General features: G+C 30.4%; 2 protein-coding genes across 2 annotated transcripts; one reads left to right on the forward strand and one right to left on the reverse strand.

Annotated features, from left to right (window-relative positions):
- Nucleotides 1-740: 740 nt before the first annotated feature.
- Nucleotides 741-11,357, forward strand: LOC114871340 (sodium/potassium-transporting ATPase subunit beta-2-like). Its single transcript, XM_029177108.2, has 6 exons — nucleotides 741-1,123; nucleotides 7,883-8,023; nucleotides 8,413-8,532; nucleotides 8,872-9,053; nucleotides 9,173-9,452; nucleotides 9,702-11,357. Exons 1-6 carry the CDS (start codon nucleotides 976-978, stop codon nucleotides 9,803-9,805), a joined length of 975 nt encoding a protein of 324 aa, XP_029032941.1. The 5' UTR covers nucleotides 741-975; the 3' UTR covers nucleotides 9,806-11,357.
- Nucleotides 11,358-11,516: 159 nt separating this feature from the next.
- On the reverse strand, nucleotides 11,517-24,902 carry LOC114871412 (sodium/potassium-transporting ATPase subunit beta-2-like). The gene is made up of 7 exons (XM_029177247.2): nucleotides 24,521-24,902; nucleotides 16,593-16,733; nucleotides 15,646-15,762; nucleotides 15,148-15,329; nucleotides 14,678-14,779; nucleotides 14,329-14,500; nucleotides 11,517-12,967 (listed from the first exon to the last, which is right to left on the reverse strand). The coding sequence occupies exons 1-7, from the start codon at nucleotides 24,663-24,665 to the stop codon at nucleotides 12,852-12,854; spliced, it is 975 nt and encodes a 324-aa protein (XP_029033080.1). The 5' UTR covers nucleotides 24,666-24,902; the 3' UTR covers nucleotides 11,517-12,851.
- Nucleotides 24,903-25,907: the final 1,005 nt, after the last annotated feature.

Raw genomic sequence — 25,907 nt, forward strand, 5'->3', positions numbered from 1 at the left:
TTAATAATTCACTATTAGATGATTTTTACAATAAATAGAACGTATTATTATAATTTGTAGGCATTTATGAATATTAATAACGCAGTATCCTCAGCAGTTTCGTAAAATCTATTTCAGTCGTCCTTTGTTCCATTTTATTACGTTTCTGGTTCAAACAAAAAAGAACTTCATACAAGCAAATTAGCTATAATCGTGGTTTAAAATATAAGAACGGAAATATTTATACATTCATACCTACAACTCCAACGCATCATACTACCAAGCATTGAACTCTTCGCGTACGTCGGTTCTAACAGCCAAAAACCTGTTCAATCTAACAGGCTCTGAATACGACAAGCACAAAGAGCTTGGTAATAGGCGTGGCATATGAGAGAACATTAAAAACATCTAACCACCATAACACATGTCAGTTTGAAAATGCAAAGCATTCAAGAATTGCTGAACATTAAGTCGTACAACAAGGATCTAAAAAATGGTGTCTAAGGAATTGAAATGGAAAGGAAGGTTCCTATGAGATCAATCAGTTTTTCTCGTATACATCGGCACCATGAACCCAACACATTCACGTTGATGGGTAACAACCACAATGACAATTCCGTGCACGTGCACGGTCGACACGTCATGGCAATGGACGGTGATGGGATTGGGGTGGGGGTTAAAGGTGGGGCAAAGAGGGAAAGAGAAAGTGGCAAGAAAATACTAGAACGAAACGAGACGGAGAAGAAGCCTGCACGGACGAAGCGTGTTTAGTCAACCTGGTGGCGCTGAACAACCAACTGTCGGCAGCGGAGAAGCTGCCAGCCGACCTCGAGGAACTTACGGTTTCGGTGCAGCGAACCTGCACTGCCGTCGGTCGCGTTGTTCCACGTTTATCCTGGATTGTTTTCGTGCGTTTCCACTGTATATTTAAAATTCGAGCGATACGTGATAAGTGCATAAATTCCATCGAAAAAAGTCATTACACCTGGCGTCGCGATGGTCAGCAAGGATCCGAAGTTGGTCACCGCGGAGATGGCAAACCCCTATCTTAAACCACCCAGCATGTCAACGAGTCAGTCTTTAAAGACTTTTATTTACAATGGTGAAACTGGTGCCGTCTTAGGCAGAACAGCCAGTAGCTGGGGTAAGTTATGTTATTATTGCGACACGATTGATAAAAACGGAACGGTATTCACGTTGGGCGTTTTCTTTCGGTTCTGGCTGCCTTGTATGCGCTGTTTTAATATTTCCACTAAATCCAAACTCCTAAATCGATATAATTGATTTTCTACAGTAATTTGTTTGTTTTTCTACTACAATGGTAATATTGATTGTGCATATTTCTTTCATTTATGTTATTGTTTTGATAAAGCGCCCGTCGTGTACCTGCAACGTGAGCGTCTGGATCTTTGATATATTTCGATGAATTTTAATGCGCATGCGCGAGACTAAGAATTTGTGACTCAGGTTTTTTATAACTTCCAAATATTTATATATAACTGAACAAGTATTTTTGTTATTGTAGTACTTTGGATTGTTTCGTATTTCCTGATACAAAGTGAAAGTTGAAGTATAGTAAGTGTATATCAATTAACGCAATATTGTGTCGAAACTGAAATAGTGTTTACCGTACACGTGCTTAATAAGTTTAAACAAAATTTAATAATATACGTGTAATATTTATATTTCGTACGAAAAGGAGTTTTTTAAATTATTTGTACTAAAATATTTGTTTTGGATTTTAAATATTTAAAATAAAGAATGGAAAAATTATATTTTATTGATTTTTAATTCATTGTTATGATAAATTATTGAAAATCAGAAATATAAGATTAAAATAGTAATTGAGTATTATTTGTATTGTTAATTAATTAATAAATTTATTTATTCTCTTTTAAGAAAAGCAACATGTTATGATAATAATAGCATAAAAAAAGAGACAATATCAGATAATAACATGATATAACGTGTAAATTTAACTGGTAACAAAGCAATTGTAGTTGAAATTGTTCGTCCACCATCTTCGACTAGAAAATTATCTCATTCACTCGAATAAGTTGTTTAGTTGCAAGAGAGCACGTATATTTGTATCTTGTTTAAACATATTTGCAAACTGAAACGATTATGTTCCTTGTTCATTTACACAACAATGTCACGAATGCAATAGATATATCTCTCTCAATTGCCAACATTAATTAATATTTCAAACATTTAAAAATATTAAAAATTAAAGCAAAATTTTGTAAAAAATCTTCTCTTAAGCATTTATTTTAATTTTAATTTTAACTATAGTGCGTGAATTGCGTAAAACAGGAACTCACTTTTAAAATTAGCGCGCTTTTAGATGTGCCCCGTCAGCCATGTTTATTCTTCACAAAAATTAATCCACGAGGCAATCTGTTGACAATGACTATTTCAATAGTAAATAGAAAACCTACAAAAACTTTAGAGGTATTGGCAGAATTACGGGATTACCTTTTCTTTCAGTTAATTAGCTCAGAAGCCTGTCGTTGTTTTGCAGTTTCTCGTAAATTGCATTCACTGTTCAATTCTGTCCCACGATTTATCCTTACCTCGGTATTCACCTTGATACTGTTACCCTTCTATTATGCCTCAGTTGTTTAGCCTTCGTAACGTATCTATATCGATCTATTGATGCATTACGAGGTATTGATGTTCGTTTACAAATATTTACGTATCTATTTTAATTTATCTAACGAGGGAACCACGCGTACCCTTAAGCGGCAATTACATTAGGCAACTTTGGTTAGTCGACCGAGTTCAGTTCAAAGGTTTAGATGTAACGTTAGTTACTGTAATTGGTTTAGTATTTTAAATTCATTTATTTTGTTACTTCTTTTCTCGCATGGTTTTTGTTTATTTCCAAGTAACTACTTTTGCATTGAATTATCAGAAATATTATATTGTATTACATGCAGGCGTGTTTGTGATAGAGGGTTGCAAAATTATTCGTGTCATTTATATTTCCATCTAATTAAATCAATTACTTTTTATTTTGGATAACCTTGGGAGACTCTTGGGAAAACTTAACCTAGACACTCGTTTTCCTACACTTCCTCTTAATTATCTCTCGGACGGCGGGCTATGGAGAGAGCCACAATTTTAATTTAATTTTGTATTTCATATTGTTTTCATTTTCTACATTGTACTTAATCTAAACTAATCTCAAAATCAAATGGGCATATGTTTGTACAATTATGTTTATAAGTATTATATGAAGGCCGCGAAAATTAATTACCGTCTTTTCTGCTTTAGATAATTGCTTTCCATGAAGTATATTTGATACCAATTATTGTAAAACATCAAGAGCACTATCAATGACGGCAAGAATAGAGTTTTAAATTCATAGAATTGTACATTTATAGTTTTGATCATACTGGAAAAAGAAGAATTAATCTAAAAATAGAAAAAATGTTATAATAGTAGATTTTATTAAATTTTTCTTTTCAATTTTTTTGAGAAACAATTTTTAAAAGAACAGTGTAAAATTTAGAAAATAAAAGTAACATGAAATACAAAATTAAATCTAAATTTAGACTCTTTCCATGGTCCGTCGTCCGAGGGTTAAATTACAACAAAACAAATGTAACGTAATGAATAGGTGATCAGTGATTAGGTACACGAACATATCCTCCACACACCTGTTCTAAAATAAAGCAATCAAATAAGGACAATGAAAAAAAAAATAAAGGAAGGGAGAGAAAAAGACGGAAGCGCGATGCGCGGCTAATTCGCGGCGCACACAACGTTTGCCCGGCTGAATGGCAATTGTTAAACTTCCTTTAGCGCAAACGTGTACAACGAGGTCAATTGGCGTTAAATGGAGGCATTACGGCATTATGTAACTTAGGGCCATTCCGAAGGGTACACCCACGCGACCATAGCTTTCGTTCAGCATCGTTCTTCTAAAAATCTCTAAAATTCACTTTAAAGCCTACATGCAACAGGTTTTGTTTTCAGCTTGAAGATAGAAATAAATTTTAGTAATGTGTGTATATTAATGTATATTCAAAGAGCGATTTTAGTAGTAATTTTGCTAATTAATATTAAAAATCATAGGAGTTTAAAACAATGAACTGGAATTCAGTTAGTTGCTAAAACAAATTGATTATTCTTTTACACCAATAGCTATATTATAATTATGTACTATCCGCTCATAAGAAGTCTTGCAGGGTGGTTCAGGGGCAAGCGGGAGTATTGCGCTTGTAGTCTAGGGAGTAATGAATTTTCTTTGTTCATTACTTAATTTTTCTCCTGACCGAAGGGTTTGTAACGATCTAAGCAGGTGGTAATCACACGGTGCGGAGTCCGCACTATATGGGGAATGACTTATTGCTTTCCACCCCAGTTCACTGAACTTATGTCTAACGATGCATGGGGTCGGCCGTTGTCATGGTGGCATACAATTCCTTTCCTATTAGTCACTATTTAAGATATTTCTTTCATTAAGTTTCTTTAATTAATATCAGTAATTCTTACAAGTAGCGTGCAATTAAGGGGTCAGAAGGATCAGTTGACCTCCAGAGATACAAGAAGAATCGCAGAAAAAATTGAAAGCATGTCAAATCGCATTTTTGAACTTATTGCGAACAAAGGGAATCCTACACATTATTAAAATACTATAATATAAACACCGGTGGTATTTTTTAAATAATTAAATTATTTTCTCATATTGGTTCTATCTATTCTGGATAATTACTTGAAAAAGTAATGAGTATGAATTATTATTAAACTATACGTGAAATCATGGAATACACGTCTAGAGAGTTTTAAGATGAATCCAAGTAGATGAATTGGCTCCATCTATTATTTGTAGACTGTACTATGCTAAATTCTTCTGCGAACCTCTTCAAGGATTTTCCTCCAATTTAACCCTAACAGCCTTATCATTATAACAATTGATCTCCCGGTGTGGTTCATCTTCAAGGTTAAAATCCTTTGGCTGGAATGTTAGCAACCATCTTTACATTATGAATATGGACATAGTATTCTTACCAAAAATACGACATCAATTTTCAGTAGTCTCTGTTGTAGGTTTTTCGTATTTGAGATTGGCACAAGACGCAGTGACTACAGTCAGTGTACATTACTGAGCATGTTAGTCATCCTTAGGGAAAAAAGTAATGTACAAGAAGAAGGCTATGCCAAAATTCTTTAGAATTACTGTATGATTTTTTGACCATAGAATCAATACAAATATTCACACATTTAAAAAGAAACAAATACACTCGCGTAAATATTATTTAGCACTTCGAATTGGGAAAGAAACATGTTAAAAGATGATTTTTCATTCGTGTTTATTTACTTCTTATACTGTTATTTATTCTGATTTTATACTGAGATTAGTATGTCTTGCTTTTTTCTAATATGAACAGGTATAGTTGTCCTTTCGCGAAGTCCTCGTGATATAAAGGATATATCGTATTACGCGAAAGAACATCGGTAATATAATACAGTGGTTAACAACTGTCAAGATTCCGCTTATCGTCTTTCTTTATGATCCCACAAATGAATCGCAGTAGAGACAAACAAATATAAATAATGGATTCATAAGTAAAAAATTCTTTTGTACTTCAAATATATTTTATTCAAACTAAAGTAAAAAATAATATTTAGTATTTTTTTAAGAAGGTATTTAACTTATTAAAAAGTCATGGTAACTCCAATAATTGAAGTAATTCTAATTGTTCTTATATGTTCCCGCTATTTTTCAAATACCCAGAAACGCGGGAAAATATTCAAATTTAAAATAGTAATATTAGAGGTACCGAATTAATTTGTAAACCTAATATTTTGAGTTATTAAAAAAACAAACACGCAGATCTTTTAAAAAAATGTGCGTTTCTATTTTGTATGTTAAATAATATAAAATTACCAAATTTTGTTCCTAACTTTACTTGGAACAAAGTTAAACCCTGATCCAATTATCATAATCACCTTGAATAAAGTATTTTATAAATGTGTAAATGCATACACGTAAGAAAATGCTTTAAATTTCAGATAAAATCTGAGCAAATCACAATGATTTTTACGATCCACTGAGGTCTGGGTTAGGTCTAATGGAATTAATCGGCGCGTGGTGGCATGCCGTGTAATATAGGTTAATTGCATTAATCGTTGGCTCAATTCAAAGATATCCAAGCGTCTGGTCAAGTGGAACAATTCAATTACGTACCGATTCAATGTCTGGCAAGGTCACTTCTCCAATTCCACTCTTCGTCGAAGTGACCTCCCAACTATATTTCTTTGATGTGGCCACAAATGTTAATTCCTTATTTATAAATAAAATAAGATTCTTATTTCATAATAAATTAATATTTATTTATTCACTAAATATAATTTGAGTTTATTTCTTTACAAAATCTTGTAAAATATAAGAACTGGCTGCCTCTCTTTCACGAGACTTTTGTTTTAGATTTGGGTCTAAATTTGGGGATGATACTAAAAATGTTTAGAAGTGTTTGCAACACCATTTTTAATTATATTTCACCTTTTTCAAGTAGTCCTTTTCAACATACTCAAGTATAACAAAAAATCGAAAATGGTGACTGGTGGTAAATAGTATTTGGACAATTACCCAATTTGGTCAACTCACAGTGGGCATCATTCGGCACGTATCGCTGATTCGGACATTCTTTAACCGAGCGTGTAAAACAATCACAATCAGTGCTGATAATGTACTAAGTAAATATAAATCATGCTAATGAATTTGATTTATATGTAGTATTCCTTACACGAATGTGAACAACGATCACTGATGTGAAACTGTAAAACGAAACGGAAATGTATGAATTGGAAACGGAAATATAGAAAACGAGACTCGGATGTACCACGATTGAGTTCGTTCCTGTTGCTAATTGCGATCGTAAAATATCTCACATGCATCAAATCAATCCCATTAATAAAATGATCATAAGTACTATTATTAACAAGTTTAATAATTAAAATTATTTGTACGTTCAATGTTGTGGGCCATCGATGACCCAAGTTGTTTAATTTGGCGAAATAAGAATACCTATGTATTTTTAACTAATTCACAGCATGCGAGGAAAATTCAAAAATTATAAAACAGTAAATATGTAGAGAATATCCAAATTCAAACAAAAGTTTTGTTTGCTGCAAATGAATGGTTTTAAATTTGCACAACCATTTACACTCCTCTCAGTTAATACCTTTAGCCCGGATGTCGTCATAAGATGTCACGCTCGTTTCATTATTAATAAAATTATTAAAAAACACAAGGCTGTAAATTTAAAATATTAAAAAATTTTACTTTATATAAGTTTCTAAAATAGGCAAAAATTTGATTATTGGTGTTCTTTTATTTTTAACACGCGTGGGAGTTCGAAAATGTATTTTTTTAAGTTCAAATGTATTATTAAGCATAATACTATTAAAAGATAGAATCTTTCAGTAATTGTGTTATTCCATGTATCTTTCACCCGGATGAGTCAACTGGTCTTCTCCAGTCAACAAGTTGAAATACTTAAGTAATGGTGTCATTAACACACTGACTACGCCTGAATTGTTGTATAATTGAAAAATTAGTAAAGTAAAAAAGAAGACAGGCTTTAATACAAGGTTCTAATACGAAATTTAAATTTAAAAATTAAAATTTTTTATGTGTCAATGGCCAAGTATTAAAAGTGATGCACGCGATATCGCGTGAGTGGACACTTACGATTAGCGTTATTAATCAAGCACACGATATCGAGTGATCAGCCATTAACGTACTCAGAAAGAAATTTTCAATGAAATTTAGCGAAAATAATTCAGTAATGTATGTATGTATATACATGAATTATGAAAAAAAAATAACAAGATTTTATTGTATGACCGATGTTTAATTAGATCAGTTAGCTAATTAAATTTTCTTTTACAGGTAAAATAGGATTGTTCTATTTGATATTCTATGGAGTACTGGCTGCATTGGTTGCAATTTGCTTCTGGGGCTTCTTTCAAACATTGGATCCAAGGATACCGAGGTGGCAGTTAGAGCGTTCAATAATCGGAACAAATCCTGGTAAAATATTCTCAATAAAATGACGATAAAAATAAATAAGCATCATCATATTGAACATGCTTCTACAAGACATTATCTAATATCTTATGGACCAGAAACTTATTGATAGGCCTTTTGAAGTTACCTCTTATTAATTGAAAACCAATTAAATAATTTCTGATTGTTAGTGATTCATCTATAATTCAGTCTTAATAACATTTGGGCCTGTTAAAATTAAGGGTACTTTAAATTAGAACTGAGTACCTACAAAAGTATAACAGTTATGATTTTTTTCGTCATATAATTAATATTTGCAATCAATCAAACATTGATTTTAATTTCATGTTAAAGATTGTTTACATCCCAGCAATGAGATTTAAAATGTTCAGCATTAAATATATCATTCACAGGATTAGGATTCAGGCCACAACCACCATTAGAAAATGTGGAAAGCACATTGATTTGGTACAGAGGAACAGACAGTGAAAACTATAAATATTGGGTTGATTCTTTGCAGGCATTTCTAAAAGGTAATATTTAAAATTGGTAATTTGGTAATCATTGTATAGTTTATCTTATATTAAAATATCTAAAGAATTTTCAGTTTAATTAAACTATTTATTTCTTATTGCTGAAGGAGATTTTTGAAGAAATAAGTACCTATAATATTTGGAATTCAATATTTAGTTAAAATAACTTCACAATCATTTCTAATATGTTCTTATTCCTCTTCTCTTTACTTTTATCTTAATGCACAAACGAATGCCAATATTTGATAGAAGGAAATTTAATCTTCATAAAATTCTCGAGTGATAAGCATAAGCATTATGGAGTATAGACTATTATATTACCGATCGATAATTTTTCAGACTATATAACACCAGGCTCGGTTCCTGGTCTTGGTGCAAACATTAATAAGTGCGACTACAATCAACCTCCTCCTCCGGGTAAGGTCTGCGACGTTGACGTTAAGAACTGGAATCCTTGTACTAAAGAGAACCAATACAATTACCATAAATCCGCTCCATGTATATTTCTTAAGCTGAATAAGGTATATTTACCTTCTTAACAAGATTAAGAAGCAAAGAAGACAATATTATTTAATATAAAGAGTTCGTTGTAATACTGCCGTAGATTCATATTTTAAATTTAATGAATCAATGGTTTTAGATATATGCCTGGAGACCAGACTTTTACAATGATACAGAATCATTACCAGAAAATATGCCATTGGATCTCAAGGAGCATATTGCCAGTTTAAAAGCGAACAATTCTTTGCAACTCAATACAATTTGGGTATCTTGCGAAGGAGAGAGTCCAGCAGATCAAGAAAATATAGGACCAATTCATTATATCCCACGAAGAGGTTTCCCAGGTTACTTTTATCCATTTGAAAATTCTGAGGGTTATCTCAGTCCATTGGTAGCTGTTCACTTTGTTCGACCTCGTAGTAAGTATCAAGAAATAAATTTAACATGTTAATTGTTATGAGGATCATTAGTGACACGTTCGCTGCCACCTGAAAATTGTAAGGTACAGTACCGAGCCTGGAGGCTTCTTAAAAAAATGATTGTATTCTTAATAGATATATACATATGTACATTTTCACTGTGGCAAATAATGTGTTAACATTGATTTCAATTATTTTTTTCTTTAAATAATATTTTACAAAATAAATTAATGAAATATCTGTTTACAGCTGGCATTTTAATAAACGTAGAATGCAAAGCGTGGGCGAAAAATATAAAACATAAACGTCACGAGAAATTAGGTGCAGTCCATTTCGAGTTGATGATAGATTAACGTTGTTTGCATAACTGTCCTGGCCTCTTTGTTAATATACAGAAACTGGATGAGAATCTCATGTTTTCTGACTTTTCAACACAGCTGGACGCTTTTGAAGCCGCCAGAAAAAGGTAACCGCTGCCAAAGTGGATGAAACTTTTGTCGAGTACAAAGCTAAAAGGATTTTTGATATTGCTATGATCAAAAATCAAATCTATATCAATTTCTAGGCCCCAAAATATATATAGATTACATTATTATTCTACAGTTTTAAATATATTCATATAACTTTATTGGGGATAATTTTGTTCAACTTAACACAAAAAACAAATATATTTATTGTATGAATATATTCTAACGATAAATGGTAATTGAATGATACTCATATGGTAAATGTTAACAATAAATATTAGATGTATCTCTTTTTCTCGGTGTTATAATTAAATGTAATGGACAGCTTATGTACCATGTTCTCGGTTCTATTGTTGAATCACTTAAAATTTTTATTTGTTCTATTAAATTTGTTTTAGATAATATGAATATTTTTTACTTAAAATCAGTATCAATTATTGACAAACTTTAATGTAATTAAAGATCTGATTTTAATATTTAAGAAAGTAACAACAATTTTAAACGTGCCTTACATAAATCTGATTATTAGAAGATTGAGTACAGATAACTCTCTGCTTAGAAGATAGTTATCAACATTTTTATCGTGAAAATTCATGTGTACTAATGCTTATTTAAAAAACAAAAATAGATCTCTTAAACGTGACAAAGATAAGTATGTAAACGTATCATATGTGTATACATGTATTTTTATAGATAAGATTTTAAATAACAGATGGTCATCGTCTATTTCTATTACATTTAATTTAAAACGTTTAGAAAATTATTCGAAAAGCATATTCGTTTAAAGGAATTATTTAGACGCGATCATATTATAGCAAAATTACATATTTAATCTTAGTTTCACTTTAATGAAATTCAATACTTTCATGAAATAAAATATAAATCGATGTAGAGAAGTTAATGATTTTTTTAAATTGTTGCAATTCTTTTAATTTATTACTGCATTTATCTTTCATTATTAAAACGGGTAATAAAGTGTTATTGTTATAAAAAAAAAAGAATAAAAATATTGGAGATTATTGACATACACTGATAGAATTAAATTAAAGATTATAATTTGATCAAGAAACTGACTGTCTTGAAGTTTTTTCAAAATCTCATACAATTTTTAAAAAACTTTTGCATACTTCAATTACAATAAAACATTGTATGAACTATTCTATTTTTAGAGTGTCATTTATACATATTTGTAAATATATTTAGAAAATTTGTGTGTATATTTATAAAATGATCACACAAAATTCTAATGTGTCATTGTGTATTTGAAAATATATTGTAATGATGTATGACTTACAGCTATTAGGATACATTTAAAATTGTGAAAAGATAATTATGTACGTAATACGATAAATGTAATGGAAGTCTAAAGTCAGTTTCCTGTTTTAGAAATACTTTACCTGTGTGCTAAAAATAAATCATCGTTTTACAGAAGATGAAACACTCATTGTATTATTTCTAAAGTACCTTGACTGTATACAACCTGTTTAGAAAATTGTGCATCATTATAATTGTATCTTACATCTAATAAATTATACTTAGTGTTATTCATATTGGCCCTATAATTAAAATGATGAACTTTATAGTTATTGAAATGGAATTAAAGTAAATGACTTTCCTTTGGGTTATATTTGGGTAATATAATTCGCCATCTTTTACAATTCTTTATCCTATTTATACATAGTCATTATCTACAAAATTTATTCACATTTAAAAACTGTTTTTATTTATACAACAGGATACATCGTTATTATTATCAGCACAAAATGCTGTTAAACAATCTCTTATGGGAACACTATAAACGACATAAGTACATACATTTAATAAGTACCTATATCTAAGTATAACTCTTAAAATAATTGGCGATGTTTAATGCTGCAACTTCAAGCAACTTCAACTTTAATGAATTTTGACTTCATTATATCAGAGCAATTATTTTTTTAAGCCAAGAAAGAGAATGACTATATTTCTTAAAATATAATAATATGCATCTGAAGTTGTTTGAATTTAATGAAAACATTATTGAGAGAGATTCATACAATATGAATGCTTTTACTTTTGTTCTTATATTTGTTATTTGAAAAATCTGCTAAGTGTTTACATAATTAACAATTAAATTTACAATAGTTTTAAAATGCAATCAATATATCATTTCAGTTTAAAACATGTTAAGAACAATTTCAGTTTATTCTTTGCTCATCATAGTTAAAACACTTAATAATTATTTCGTTGCAGTGTATGCTATATCTAGGTTGATGAACCAATATAAATAAAGATAACGAGGTAATATTATGTATATTTCTTTACATCTATTTATCACTGTAAATCACAAGATAATGAACAAAACTGATACTACTCTTTTTCTTTTCATCTCCTGATTTTTACTATAATAATATGCATTGTACCAAATTTAGATTACAAAAAAGATTAAAAGTTTGCTTTAAAATTGCATCAAAAAGTTAATCTGTATAAGATAAGTACCAGTAGCTGAATTTTATTATTTGAAATGTGAAATGAATTACTTCCTTGTAATGATGTAATGCTTTATCTATTCTAGCTTTAAAAAATCATGATAAGTGAAACGATCGATAATGATTTTATTTTTATAGCAGTATCCGCCAATAACTTGATAAGCGTGAACGAAAAACAGATGTATGGATTCAAATGGACCTCGAATAGTAGTGATTTTTTTAATGCTGTACATACATATGTATACTCACGTCACATATTGTTGCCTAAATACTAGCGATTACTAGTATCTGAATTTCACCTGAGCAGGAATTAACTATTCCTTGACCATCAACTGTTTTCAAAAATTCAACCCGTCGGCTTTTGCTTTTGTCGGCTAGTTCCTCTTTACGCCGAGTGAGCGTCTTTCTATAAGATCTTTTTGTCAAGAGACAAAACATCTTTTGTTGTCGACACACGACAATTGTCATTCGTCAATCATTAGTTCAAAGTGAACCACACCACCGCTTCTCTTGCCTTTTGATGGAGTGTATTTTATGTTTTTCGCCCAAGCTCGACACTGCACGTTGATTATCCGATTCCCTGGAAAAGCAAACGGAAAAAATTGTCCATTGTATTATATGCAGGTTAGGTACAATAGTTATTATCAATTTATAAGATTATACATCTTATTTTGTAATTAGTAAGCAAAAGTTAGTAGATTTTAAAATCGAAGAGTGAAAATACATAAGGCTGTAAATGCTAAAACTGCATTTCTGAAGAAAACAATCTTTTGTTTATCAAAATGTTGCTTTTGTTTTTGATTTATATTTATTAGAGATGCTAAAAGCTATACGAATAATTATAATTAACACTTTTCACCCATATTTACTGATATTAATTTTCATGTAAACATTCGTTTTATGAAATTTTTGTTAAATGGCACTTGCAGCCTTTTTTATTTCTATTTTTCAATTTTTCTAATATTATTTTTTTAGTCTATACAGATAAGTACAGTATCAAACAAAGTAAGCTTCCTTAGGAAAAATGGCATTACAGAGGAAACAGGAATTCTTAATATCTTGAGTTTAGTAATATTAATATTAAAAGTGATTTAGAAAAAAAGATAATATAATTTGTAATTGTTAAAGACTATAAAATTTAGTATATAATTACGAAATATGAATAATAAAATAAATATTGATTCAAATTTTCCCGCGTGAACGGTTATGCGCAAATGGTGGGGAGTCACAATCCTATAAAGATGCGCGTGGGTCTCTGCGATCGTCATTCTCCTCGGGATCGTCTACAGGGAGCAGTGGGATGTCGGAGTATACAATGGGATCCTATAGACGCAACTTGAAGCTGAGGAAGCCTACTTTGCTCGATACTGTATAATGTACATGCATTCAGCTATCCCATTTATAATAACATCTTATAATATAGTATGATTTGCGAATTGGGTAAATTCCCGTATAGCATAGCACAGGTGAGAATTTTTAAGCACAAAAGTTATTTCCAATTACTAAATATATTAGTATCTTTCATTAGATATTTCTAATTAAAAAGGGAAAATAGTGTAATATTTTGTTAATTTTTAAAGCCCAATTTTGTTTCTAAAATATTACGATACATACTTTATAAGATCTTATCATCAGTCTATACAATAGGAACTGTGCCCTCTTAATTAAAGTTTAATTATAAAACTTTTATATACAATAGAACATTATTGACAGCTTAAGATATTCAAGATTGCGTGCTTAAAATGCACCGCACTTTTATTTTTTAAGGAATTAAAAATTAATTTTAGTTTGATAATCTAATGTTATTATTTAACTAATTCTTTCATTAAATATACTAGTGATAGATTTATAATTATAATTTTACAAAGGTAAATCAAAATTATACTTTATTGAATCTTAAATTCAATATTGTTAATGTTCATAAAATTGAAATTGACTTACTTGCTGGTCGAAGAAAATGTACGGCGACAACGGGACTTAAGTAACCAGGGATATTTTGATAGGGATAATAATATCCTGGAAATCCTTGACCTTCAGGATAATAATTTAGTTCACCGATACTTTCATTATCATGAGGATCTTCGCCAGTGCAGGATACCCATACAGTATTCAGCTGTAATAAAAATTAATTAACTAAATTAAAAAAATCCTGTGTATTCGTCAATTCAAATGTATTTAAATTCATTAAAAAAAAAAAATATTTCACGAAATAGTGTTTAATTTCATCAGTACTTTAATGTCATGTATAACAGTATTTGTTATAAAACATAAATAGAAATAAATAACTAACCCAAGTACTGTTAACGGATTTGATGTGTTTAACTAACGACTGTGGCATCTCACTTGGTAAATTTTCGGTATCATTATAATATTCAGGTAACCAACCGTATATCTGTAAATAAAATATACATAAATTAATTTACGATATAATTTCCTCCAACCATTAACGGAGGATACATGACGCACATGATGCGTCATCGGTTACATTGCGTAGTTAGTGCACATAGTGTAAATAATTTCTATTTATCTTTATTAAATTATGATTATGATTCTAGCATTATTATATTTAATAACAGAATTAGTTAAATAATAACATTAGATTATATGAAACTAAAATTAATTTTAAATTAAGGCATTTAGAAGTGAAGGGATATAAATGATATTTTTTCAATTATTTTATTCTATCACTAATAAGTGTAATTATGAAGTATTTTTATGAATATCATTTTTATTATTTATTTGTGTAGTAAGTATATGTACCCTGTTTAATTTGATGAAAATGCAAGGAGCTGAATTATTAAAACCGTATTGTTGAGCAGGCGAACAAGGCCCCCAGTTGTTCACTTCAACCGCGCAAACGTGTCCAGGCTTAACTGGTGTGTCATAATTGCAAATCTGTTGATTTCTACCGCCGTTCGGTAATAGCGACGAATTTTGGTATTCTGCATAAAATAGAGGATATCCATGTAAAAAAGAATAATTATTGCACACCCACTTCTATACTTTTCTAAATTCTTACGATTATTGTAATTGCAATTCCAGAATTATTTTATTTCCAGTAGTTACCCTTAATTCTAATGGGATATACGTACGTAATTTTATTTTTACTTATTGAAATTGTTTCAGAACCAACTATCTTTAATTATCATAATTGCATTTTAAAATAGTTATTTTTATTATTATTGGAATTACAATCATTTTAAATTCTAAATTTACTGTACAAAATTATATATAAATACATTATCATGTATTATTTACCTGCTAGAAATGTATCTAATAGACGAGTCCACTTTTGCACTGAATTAGGATCCGACGAACTATACCAAATTAATGATCTTTCGTCAGTGTTGTTGGAGATTGGTCGAAATCCTAGACCTGTTAGATATTTCGTTATTAGACAAACATATTTCTCTAGCATTTCTAGGTAAATTAGGTTATTTATGTTGTTTTTTACTTTATTATTTTATCAGAATCTTTACTACATTATACCCTATTTCGTAATGTTAAATATTAAACATTTTTTTAAAATAGAAGTACAAATTCGAAAGGAAATCTCACATTGTTGACGCAAAATTAGTCTTACACGTGACAATTCATTTCTAATGCTTTCTTTTTATAAATTAATGAATGCTTTTGTTTAGATTGATTCATTAGAATATTTCAAAGGATGTGTCGATGAAGATGAGCAGTGAACGAATCGATGAAATATAACATTCATGTTTTTCTGTAAGCAATCCGTCAGATCGTATATGCTATTTTCGTACACTGTTCATATTCAAGTATTTTTAACTCTTGAATTTTTTCACTCTTAAATTTTTTTACTGCAATCTATAGAGCACTTTGAGAAGCAACCACTTTATGTTATAATGTGGTGAGAACGATTCAAAATTTCAAAACGATTTGTTCTGTTTATCAAATATGTTTCATCTGTTTGCAAATTTTAAGCTTATCTATCTGTGATAAAAAATGAAAGTAAAAAGAAAACAATTTAGCTGAAATTTTCGTAAGATGGTTTTTTTATAATATAAAAATCGCCAAGGGAGACAAATTAGCAATAGAAGGCCATAATATCGCCCTTTCTCTTTAATACAATTAAAATATTTTTTCAATTAGAGCTATAGAACATTAAATATTTCCTGTTAATTTTATTTCTATTTAACAATTTTTTTTTATTTAAGTATAACAAATATAATCTATCGGTATACCTGGATTAGTTCCTATTAGACTTTCCTCCAAAATCCACCTTGGTTTTTCATAATCTATAGTAGCCATTAATCCTTTCATACAAATGGCGCAGAGCAAGGCCAATGCACTGAAGAAACACGTGTAAAAAATTCCAGTGATGGCTGAAAACGAAATAAAAAAAGGATAAATTAACAAATGAATTTCAATGAATAGATATTTATACTGTTAGAATATTTATTTAACACGTTGACCATCGTAGTACCAATGGATGTTTATTTGAGACATATTATTGAGACTAATTATTAAGAATTCTGGACAAATTATAAAGATTCTTGGAATTAGTAAAAACAAAAATTGTTAAGAATGGGAGTATTTAATCTAAAAATTAAAAATCTCAAGCTTCTTATTTATCTTTTGCACATTTGCGATCAAATCAGGATTTCCTACATAAAATAGCGATTCTCAAAATAGGATATTAATATTAAAAGTAGGTTAGAAAAAAGAATAATATAATTTTTAATTACAAAATATAAAATTTAGTGTGTAGCAATTAAATATGAATTCAAATTTTCCCGCGTCATCGTGTATGCGCAAGTGGTGGGGGGACCACAGACTATATGTATGGGATCTCTTCCGATGCATCGTCACTTTTCTCAGGACCGTCTCCGGGGACGGATGGGAGTTAGGTTATGTGTGATCCCCGCAAGGGGAGACATACGGGGAGGGTTTGGAACCGCGAAACCTGAAAACCCATGAAAGCCTACCGGGGTTTATTATTTACCAGAGTTAACAATTATTATTATTATTTTTTTTTTGAAGCTCGTTGATCGTGAATGTACATTGGTAGTAATACCATTCAAAATAATATATTTCTATTAATTCTAGTAAATGACAATAGATTTTCAAAAGAATTAGTTAAAATGATTTTTGGAGAAAAATTAAAAACCTTTGGAAAATTGATATGATGTTCGTACTTTATATCTTGATATGTTAAGAATTAAATTTGAAAAATAAGTGTATGTACAGAATGTATTTGAGTTGCTCTTTATCGATATGCTAAAACTGTTTAAAATAATTTTAGCATATCGTTCTACGTCAAACATTTTTAATTCGCGTAGGCAAATCGTAAAAGCGAATGGCCTCGAAAGTTTTCACCGTTTCGACGATTGAACGGAAAATATTTAAAGTATGGGCACCGTGCCAAAGTCCGATCTAAATATAGTAGCCTTTTCAAGAGTAGCGTACGCTATGATGGCCACTCGCTACTATGTTTTCACTGCGATTCACGTTTGCTAGACATATAGATTTCCAATATAGACTGAAAGATATGAAGATAATGAAGATTTTGAAAATTCTATAAAAAAATAAAATTTTAGGGTGAGGTTGAGTAAAGAAGTGTCAGGACTGTTGTAATGTAACAATAAATTAATAACATGTTGAATGTAGTATGGGTTACTGGTGACCAACGCCTTAAATTAGATACACTTGAACAATTAAAAGAAACAATGTAGTCAGTGTTTTGTCATTTATATTTTGCGACATACTTTATTAGCCCAATATTACGCTTAAAAGTTCTATAACACGGTTAATCTTTCAACCATAGTAATGTCTTATGTGAGTTACGATGATAACTATGACATTTGATGCAAATGAGAAGGGTTGTCAGCCTTGAGAGTGACATTTGTGTCTTTTATTTCCATCAGATTTTCCTTAAGCAGAAAGAGAGTAGGAGGATAAAACTGAGAGAATACAAAGATGGGGGGAATGAGGAGTGATATTTATTAGAGCGGAAGTAACTTCTGTCGCACTTTATTGATATTAATGCTTCTAATATCTTCTAATGCTGTGACACAGTAAATGTGATACAACTATGATTTCTCTTAAAAGATATTATCTTATAAACCATCATAGTTCCAATAATTGCATGAATCTACAAATATTATAAGCGACAAAATACTAAATAAGTTTCCGTAATATTTTTTTTTTTCAAGATTACATCTATCAATATAAAATAAACAATATCGTCGTTCTGATCAAAGTATTTGCTTTTCATGTTTTGAAATTTTAGGATCGTAGAATCTTAGAATTTTAGAATTTTGGAATTTTGAAATTTTAGAATTGAAGTAATTTTCAATTTTTAATTTTTTAGTAATATAAAATTGAATATATAATTACGAAATATGATATGCTCCGAACTGTACAATTCCATGTTACATTTCCAGGGATTACATGAAATATAAAAGATTGAAAACCACTGGTTTATGGGGTAAACTCTGTTAATTCTTGATACTTCTTCATTCTATTTTAATACGAAGTTTCCAAACTCAATTTAGTTAAAAAAAATTAATAAACCGTGTTAATAATTTATTATATGTTGTAATAAACAAATTAATTGAAATTATTCTGATAGGATACAAAATACTTCTATCCTATTTATATATGTTAATTTTAGTCAGTTACTTGTTTGTGTAGATTATGTGTCACTTTAGAAGATAAATAGAATTTTAAAAAAAACTAGTAAGTGATAGGGAAATGACATTTTAACAAGACTTAATCTTTGAATTACCATACAGAAAGTCATTACTGCTATTTTTACTTATGAGAAGTATACGTCACTAAATTGTTATGTTTTTCGTATCTGGTAATGAGTTTATGTTTCTTATTGCACGGTTTGAGGAAAACTAAAGATAAATGTCAGGAACAATGTTTCTTTGTGTCTTACAATTAGACGTACATCATCCAACTATTGACTTTTGATAAATAGAGTTTTTACTTTTAGATATTAGTACGCTTTCTGTGCATAGTCAGCAGTGCAGTTCTGTATATATTACCGTTAGTTCTTCAGTGTCATAATTTAATATTTATTTATTGTATATTATTGTACTGTTCATCGATCACAAGAAGGGACAGCATAGGGACAAGAGGGGTACTACGCACACATCGACCCCCTAGTTTTACAAGAGCCTAATTAGTAGGTGTGACCGCTTCGATTAATCATTACGATCGACGTCACGAATGCCAAAAATTTGGCAATTCTTCTAATTCCTTTCTCATCAATAAAAACCATTCGTAGTTTAAATAGTAATTTATTTTCTTACAAATATTAAGTTTGGAACTATTGTAATGGAAAAATTAAAAATTTTAAACAAATTGCAAGCAAAAAGAATTAAAATACTGAAATCATTTTTTAAATTCCAATTCAAGTATCAATTCAATTCTGTTGAAAACTATAAAAAATACATGTTAAACACGAAGTGGGAAAGATGAAAATGGATAGAATTATGTTTCAAACGAGCGCAGTTCATTTTATAAACACGTAAGCAAAGTCACACGAGGTTTCAGTGTCACTTCTCGTCTCTACTTGATATGCGGTACATTGAATTTATGAAACAAATGAAAAAAAAATGAAATAGGAAATTACTTTAATAGCTGAAATTACCGTGAAACCTCCAGTTAATTTGCATGCACACTTCGTTAGCAACCTAACGTAAAAATTCTCATCCTCCATTTGAGAAACGATACAACCAGGAAATACACGTTTAAAAGACCGGTTTCCTCGTACAACTGCTTTTTACATTATCTACGAACTCCAACATAAGTTTAACATTATTTTGTCTTTTTATTAATCATTTTCGATCTTCAGAACCTGTTCTGAAGTAGTAAGACGAGTGTTTTTAACGATTAGAAAAAAGGAACAAATGAATTTTTCTAGTATCTTGCTGAACTTGTTTTCCATTAAAAGAAATATTTAAAAAATGAATTCAGTTATTATATTGAAGATATTAAATGTCGTAATGCTATAATTTTAATTATTCAAATTAAACTTTCCATGTGATACACTTGTGATCAAATTAGGATTTGACAATGTTTATTATTATTTGACGATAATATCAAATCAATTTTGACAATATTAATATTAAAAGTGATTTAAAAACAAAATCATATGATTTTTCATTATTAGAAATACTATAAGATTTAGTGAATATCAATAATAAAATAAATATCGATTCAAAATTTCCCGCGTAAACGTTTATACAGAAGTGGTGGGAGCCTGAGACCTATATATATACGTGGGGTCTCCTCTCCTATATCGTCATTCTCCTCGGGAACGCCTAAGGGGAAGGGCGGTAACCCGGAACATCACTTTCTTTCTCGGAAAATTCGAATTTAATTGCGAGTGTATATTACGAAATTAATACAGTAATAATGTTACCTGGAATCTTCGATAATTTTCTTTTTTTAATTATTTTCAGTTATTAGAGTTAATTAATTCCAAACAAAGTTCGTAACAAAAACACAAGTATATGAAATTTGATAATAAATTTCCTATAAACAATTTCCAAGTGATACATATAATATACTTAACAAATTTTAAATAATATATTGAATATTATTAACAAATTCTAAATAATATTTTGCATTCTTTGATCAAACTCTAAATCTATAAATATACATATAATACACAAGTTACGAGAACTTTTAGGTGTATTACTGATAAGAGATCATTACCCAATTCAAAGATATAAAATCACGTTACTCATAAAGAGAATTCATTTCTGATAAAATATGACGTGCAACAGATATAGGAAAATTTACTGAGGTATTTACCGACTAACGTTAAATTCACTGCTGCCAAACTTAGTTCCTAAATTATTACATCTTGAAATTGAAATAATTCGTCGAAAGTTTATTATTAAAACGCTAAAATTATTTTTATAATAATTCAAGCTATGAATTCTAGAACAGTACAAATGGATCGATTAATGATTAAAAAGAAAGCTCATTTGCTATTTTAAATGTTATCAAATTAAAAGTGGACTTGCGCTGTTTTAGAATTGATAGTCTCAGTTATTTTAATTATTTTTTATCTTTAATGGGATGAACCATTGAACTTAGGTCATAATAAAATTTATAGATATAAATATAATGCAAATTTTATTTTATTAATAGTTTAATAAATATATATGCCATTTAGAATATTAAATAAAACAAAAATTTATGAGAATGAAATGTAATATTCCAAGGTTAAATTGCATATATTAAAAATGTATGGAACTCTTTCATTTAAAAACTATACATTTAACTTTAGGTTAATCTCCTTGAATATATTATGTAAGTTTGGGTCTCGATTGATCCAGATTTCTCTGTTCAAAGGTTAAGAAATGATTGATAATAACAAAACATAAATTTTTACTTTTTATCTTGTTATTCTTTTTATTTCCGTACTGGACATTCTGCTCAAGTTATATTTAAACTTTCTATGTAAGAAAAGTATCATGAAACATTTCGTAATATCATTTAATTGTTACATAATTATAATACATAGTATAATTATTCTATGTACCACGTGGCATTGTAATACATTTTCGACAGGTGTTTCACCATTATTCTCTTGCGTAATCCTACCACATAAAGTAGAAGAGGTGTAGTAATATGGAATATCAATTTTGTTTTTTGACCTATAAAGTATTCTGTATCTCATCCGGTATCGAAAATGCCGGGTCTGTATCGAAATTTCATAATTACATAATCTGAAGAAGGTACTTTAATCCAATTATAACGCAATGACGCTTTTTATAAATTTTCAAAAAATTGTTCCTGCTCTTAAGATTATATCGAGATAATGAACAGTAGTATCCAATTGGAATTATCCTGGTCTAGTATCTTTTTCAGGTAAACCTGGATTACAGTCATTAGATGATAATCGTATGAAAAATAAAAGCTTCTTATCTGCGTCTCGTTACGCAAGAAATATTTCAAAGAACGATAAAGCAAACCAATTTGTATGCAACTCGTGTATTGCGTCAAAAACCAATCTATATTATACAGGGTGAGTCAAATAAGGTGTTACAAAGTATTTTTAAATTAAATTGTATGAAGTACCTGATTTTGTGGTGTATACAAAATTTTTTTAAAATGACTATCTTGGGGTCAAAACAAAACCTACTAGTTGCTACGGTTTCTGACTTAATACTTCATAATACTTCATCTGATTTATCCTGTATATTTGAGAAAATGGATCATCATCCATGAAAACTAGGCTTATCATGTGGTTTATCAGATTAGTAAAATTTCCCAAACTGCATAAGGTAAATATTTTCATTCATGACCAATTTTTTTATTGTTTTATTTGGCGGCAATATAACGAGAGTCTACTGTAATTCAATTACTTAAAATCTGAGGCGCCGGTCACCGGTGATCGCCGATCAGCGATCTAGGTTCCTAGAGATATAAATACTTTATTATCTATGATATCCATCTCATTTGACCTTAGCTAATTATTTAGTATCTCCCAAATCCTAATGGGTCAACCTTTATTACCTATTTAAAACATTAACCCTTATCCAAATACTTTATTTATGTGACAATATTTTGATACAAAATATAATTTGTTTCTTGAATAAATTTTGAAAAAGTACTCAGAATATTTTGGAAACATTATTTACTGAATTATATTCAGGGCCAAATGGGTTATATAAACCATAGTATTTAATATTGTATAATTTAAAAAAAATATTAGTTCTGTATAAATCCATTGGATTCACCTTGACCGAATACAGGTCAAGTTAAATGTACTTTATTTATAAAAGCGTTTAGTAGTATAAAAATACTTCTTTTTTCTCCATGACGCCTCCGGGGAAAGGTGGGAACCCGAGATATCGCCACTTTTCTTAGGAAAGTACGATTTGGTCGCCAATGTACTATACCTACTCCGACTCTGACGCTAACGTATAACATGATTAATCTAATTTCTAATTTCTTATCGTCAATCAAATAAAGCGCTCGTCGATTTCAATGCCACTGATAACAATTATAACCGCTACCAGAGAAACGGATTGTGTCTTTCAGTTGTCTTTCAATTATTCTATACAAGAGTAATTCTAGTGGATCCTATCTTTTCTCCTCGAGCGTTGCTTATCGTCGCGGATACTTATTTCCGGTGCTCTTTTCATTCTCTCGTTGCCAAAGCATAAGATCTTTCAGGGTCATCTTGCGATTTACGTTAGCCATAACACAAACATGTATTCGTATTCTTTACTTATTTATATTAATGTTAATTTTATGAACAAAATTGCTTGATTAACGCTAATAGTATCGGTATTGAATATGTATTTAATTTTACAATAAGAGACGAAACATCTTAATTATTTCTTAATTTATTTTGACAGATTTAAAACATAATTAGCTCAATATTTTGTTAATCATTACAGTAATCAGGGAGGCTATCAGTGACTCACGATATTTAATTTAGTAAAAAGAAAATATAATAAATATAGTATAATCCAGATTTTCTATAACTAAGCATTAGAATTCAATTTTTCTTAGGTTCGTTTTAAATTTCCCGCGCAAACACGTCAGAGCAACCCGCCCACGCGTTTAAAAATAATAGACTCTTGAAATTTTATAGGTAATCACAGTAACCAAGTGCTGCACAGGGCACCGGTGAACCATGGTACTCACCGAAGACACATTTTTAATTTAGCAAAAAGAAAGTATAATAAATATAATATAATCGGAATTTTTTAAAAGGAACCTTTAGAATTTAATTTTTCTTATTGTTTTAAATCTCGAACGTAAATTGTTATCAGAACAATCAGCCCACGTGTTCAATAACATTAATAACTTTGTTGCTTACACTTTTTAAATAAGAAAAAAAACGAATAATCAAATTACAGAAAAGTAAAGTACTTGCAAATCTCATTATCACATTTCTTTATATTTCAAACATTTAACCTCCGTTTACTCCTACCTCACTGTCTTCAAAGATTGCAAAATGATTAATAAATATACTTTCCCTACTTCATAAAATGAATAAACTTTGTCGAAGGAAATTTCTCTAAAGTGGCACTGAGAGATTAATCACTCACGGAGTAAACAAATAAATAAATACCGTAGGGTTCTTACACAATGTCATTCCAATTAATGAATGATAAATGATAGAAATTACCCCATTTTTTTCCTGTGTTACCGCAATAGGTGCCCTCGGCCGGGTCATGGATAAAATCACGAACGGTCCTCCATCGTGTCTTGTATTCTGGCATACGATTAAACTCGTACGTATTGTTCTGGTTTTGCTTGCCAGGTACACTCATCGCGAAAAACACTGTTAAACGATTTCCACGGGACGCGGTTTATGCGTTAATCGAGCTTTCTCGACGCTCCTTAACACGCGTGTCAAGCCAGTTTTGCTCTCTCTTCGAAACCGGGCTCGCGTTCTTGCTCGGCGAACTCGCACTCCGCTCGAGCTGAAACGGCTTACTGTTTGATCGTCGAGCAAAAGCGAAGAGAGATAGCCGCGATCCTGGCTGATGCGTCTACCATGCGAGTAGTGGGAACATGCTAACGAAGAGGTCGCGGCTTGACCAGCCGCTTTTTGAATCTGATTAGGATGAAATCGTAGCGGATGATGAATGTAAACAGGAAGTGTTTCTTGTGTTGTTTAGTCTTTTAAATTGTATCACAGTGACTTCTTCGATTAATGAATGTAAGTAACATAATATAGTGGTGATCAATTATTTACAACTGCTTCGTATTTAGAAAACAAACACAGATGGTATTTTGATATTTTTAACCCAAAGTTTTGTGATTTTAACATTAATTTCCTTTGTAGCCAAAAATTATAATTTCATTATTTCTCTAGTAATACATCATAAAGTGATACCAACGTCAATCCGTACATTTTATGTGCTATTAGCGTTAGTTATATCAACTTGAAAATATCGAAGGCTATACCTTTTCGCATGTTTTCTATCATGTACACATAAACGTATATAACTAAGTTCATGTTTTCATGTAAATTGAATTTAAAGAGGTACAGAGTCTCTGTATCGTTCTAAAAATGCATCAATTTGATTTGTTAGAAAATTTGCTGCGCAGGATCCGCTTTATCTTAAGGAAACTTTGACCCTTGCGCTATTATTATCCTATTATTTTATCCTTTTATTTATTATTTTACCCCTATTTTCGGGCCTCGCGTGGACCACCCTCCCAAGTGATTTATTATTTTATCCCTCTTCATATAAGGAATGCAGAAATGTATACCGCAGTTCACCAGAGTCCATAACTGCGACGCGCAGGTTGGAAGATGGTGGGGGAACGCAGCGAGCTCTCCGCTAATCGCTTTCCACTTCGTTTGGGAGTACCGCCAATCAGGGCGAAGATGCGTACTGGAGATGCGCAAAGAACGAAAAGTGGTCTTCTCGCAGTTATGGACTCCGGTGAACTTCGGTTCATAAGGAAAGTTTTTCCTGAGGAAGTCTATCATGTTCGGTACTGTACATGACGACGAACAAAATTAAACAGCTTCAGGTTATAAGTAACTTGCTTTAGTAAGT

The sequence above is a fragment of the Osmia bicornis genome, chromosome 12 (genome assembly GCF_907164935.1).
Source record: "Osmia bicornis bicornis chromosome 12, iOsmBic2.1, whole genome shotgun sequence".
Lineage (NCBI taxonomy): Eukaryota > Metazoa > Arthropoda > Insecta > Hymenoptera > Megachilidae > Osmia > Osmia bicornis.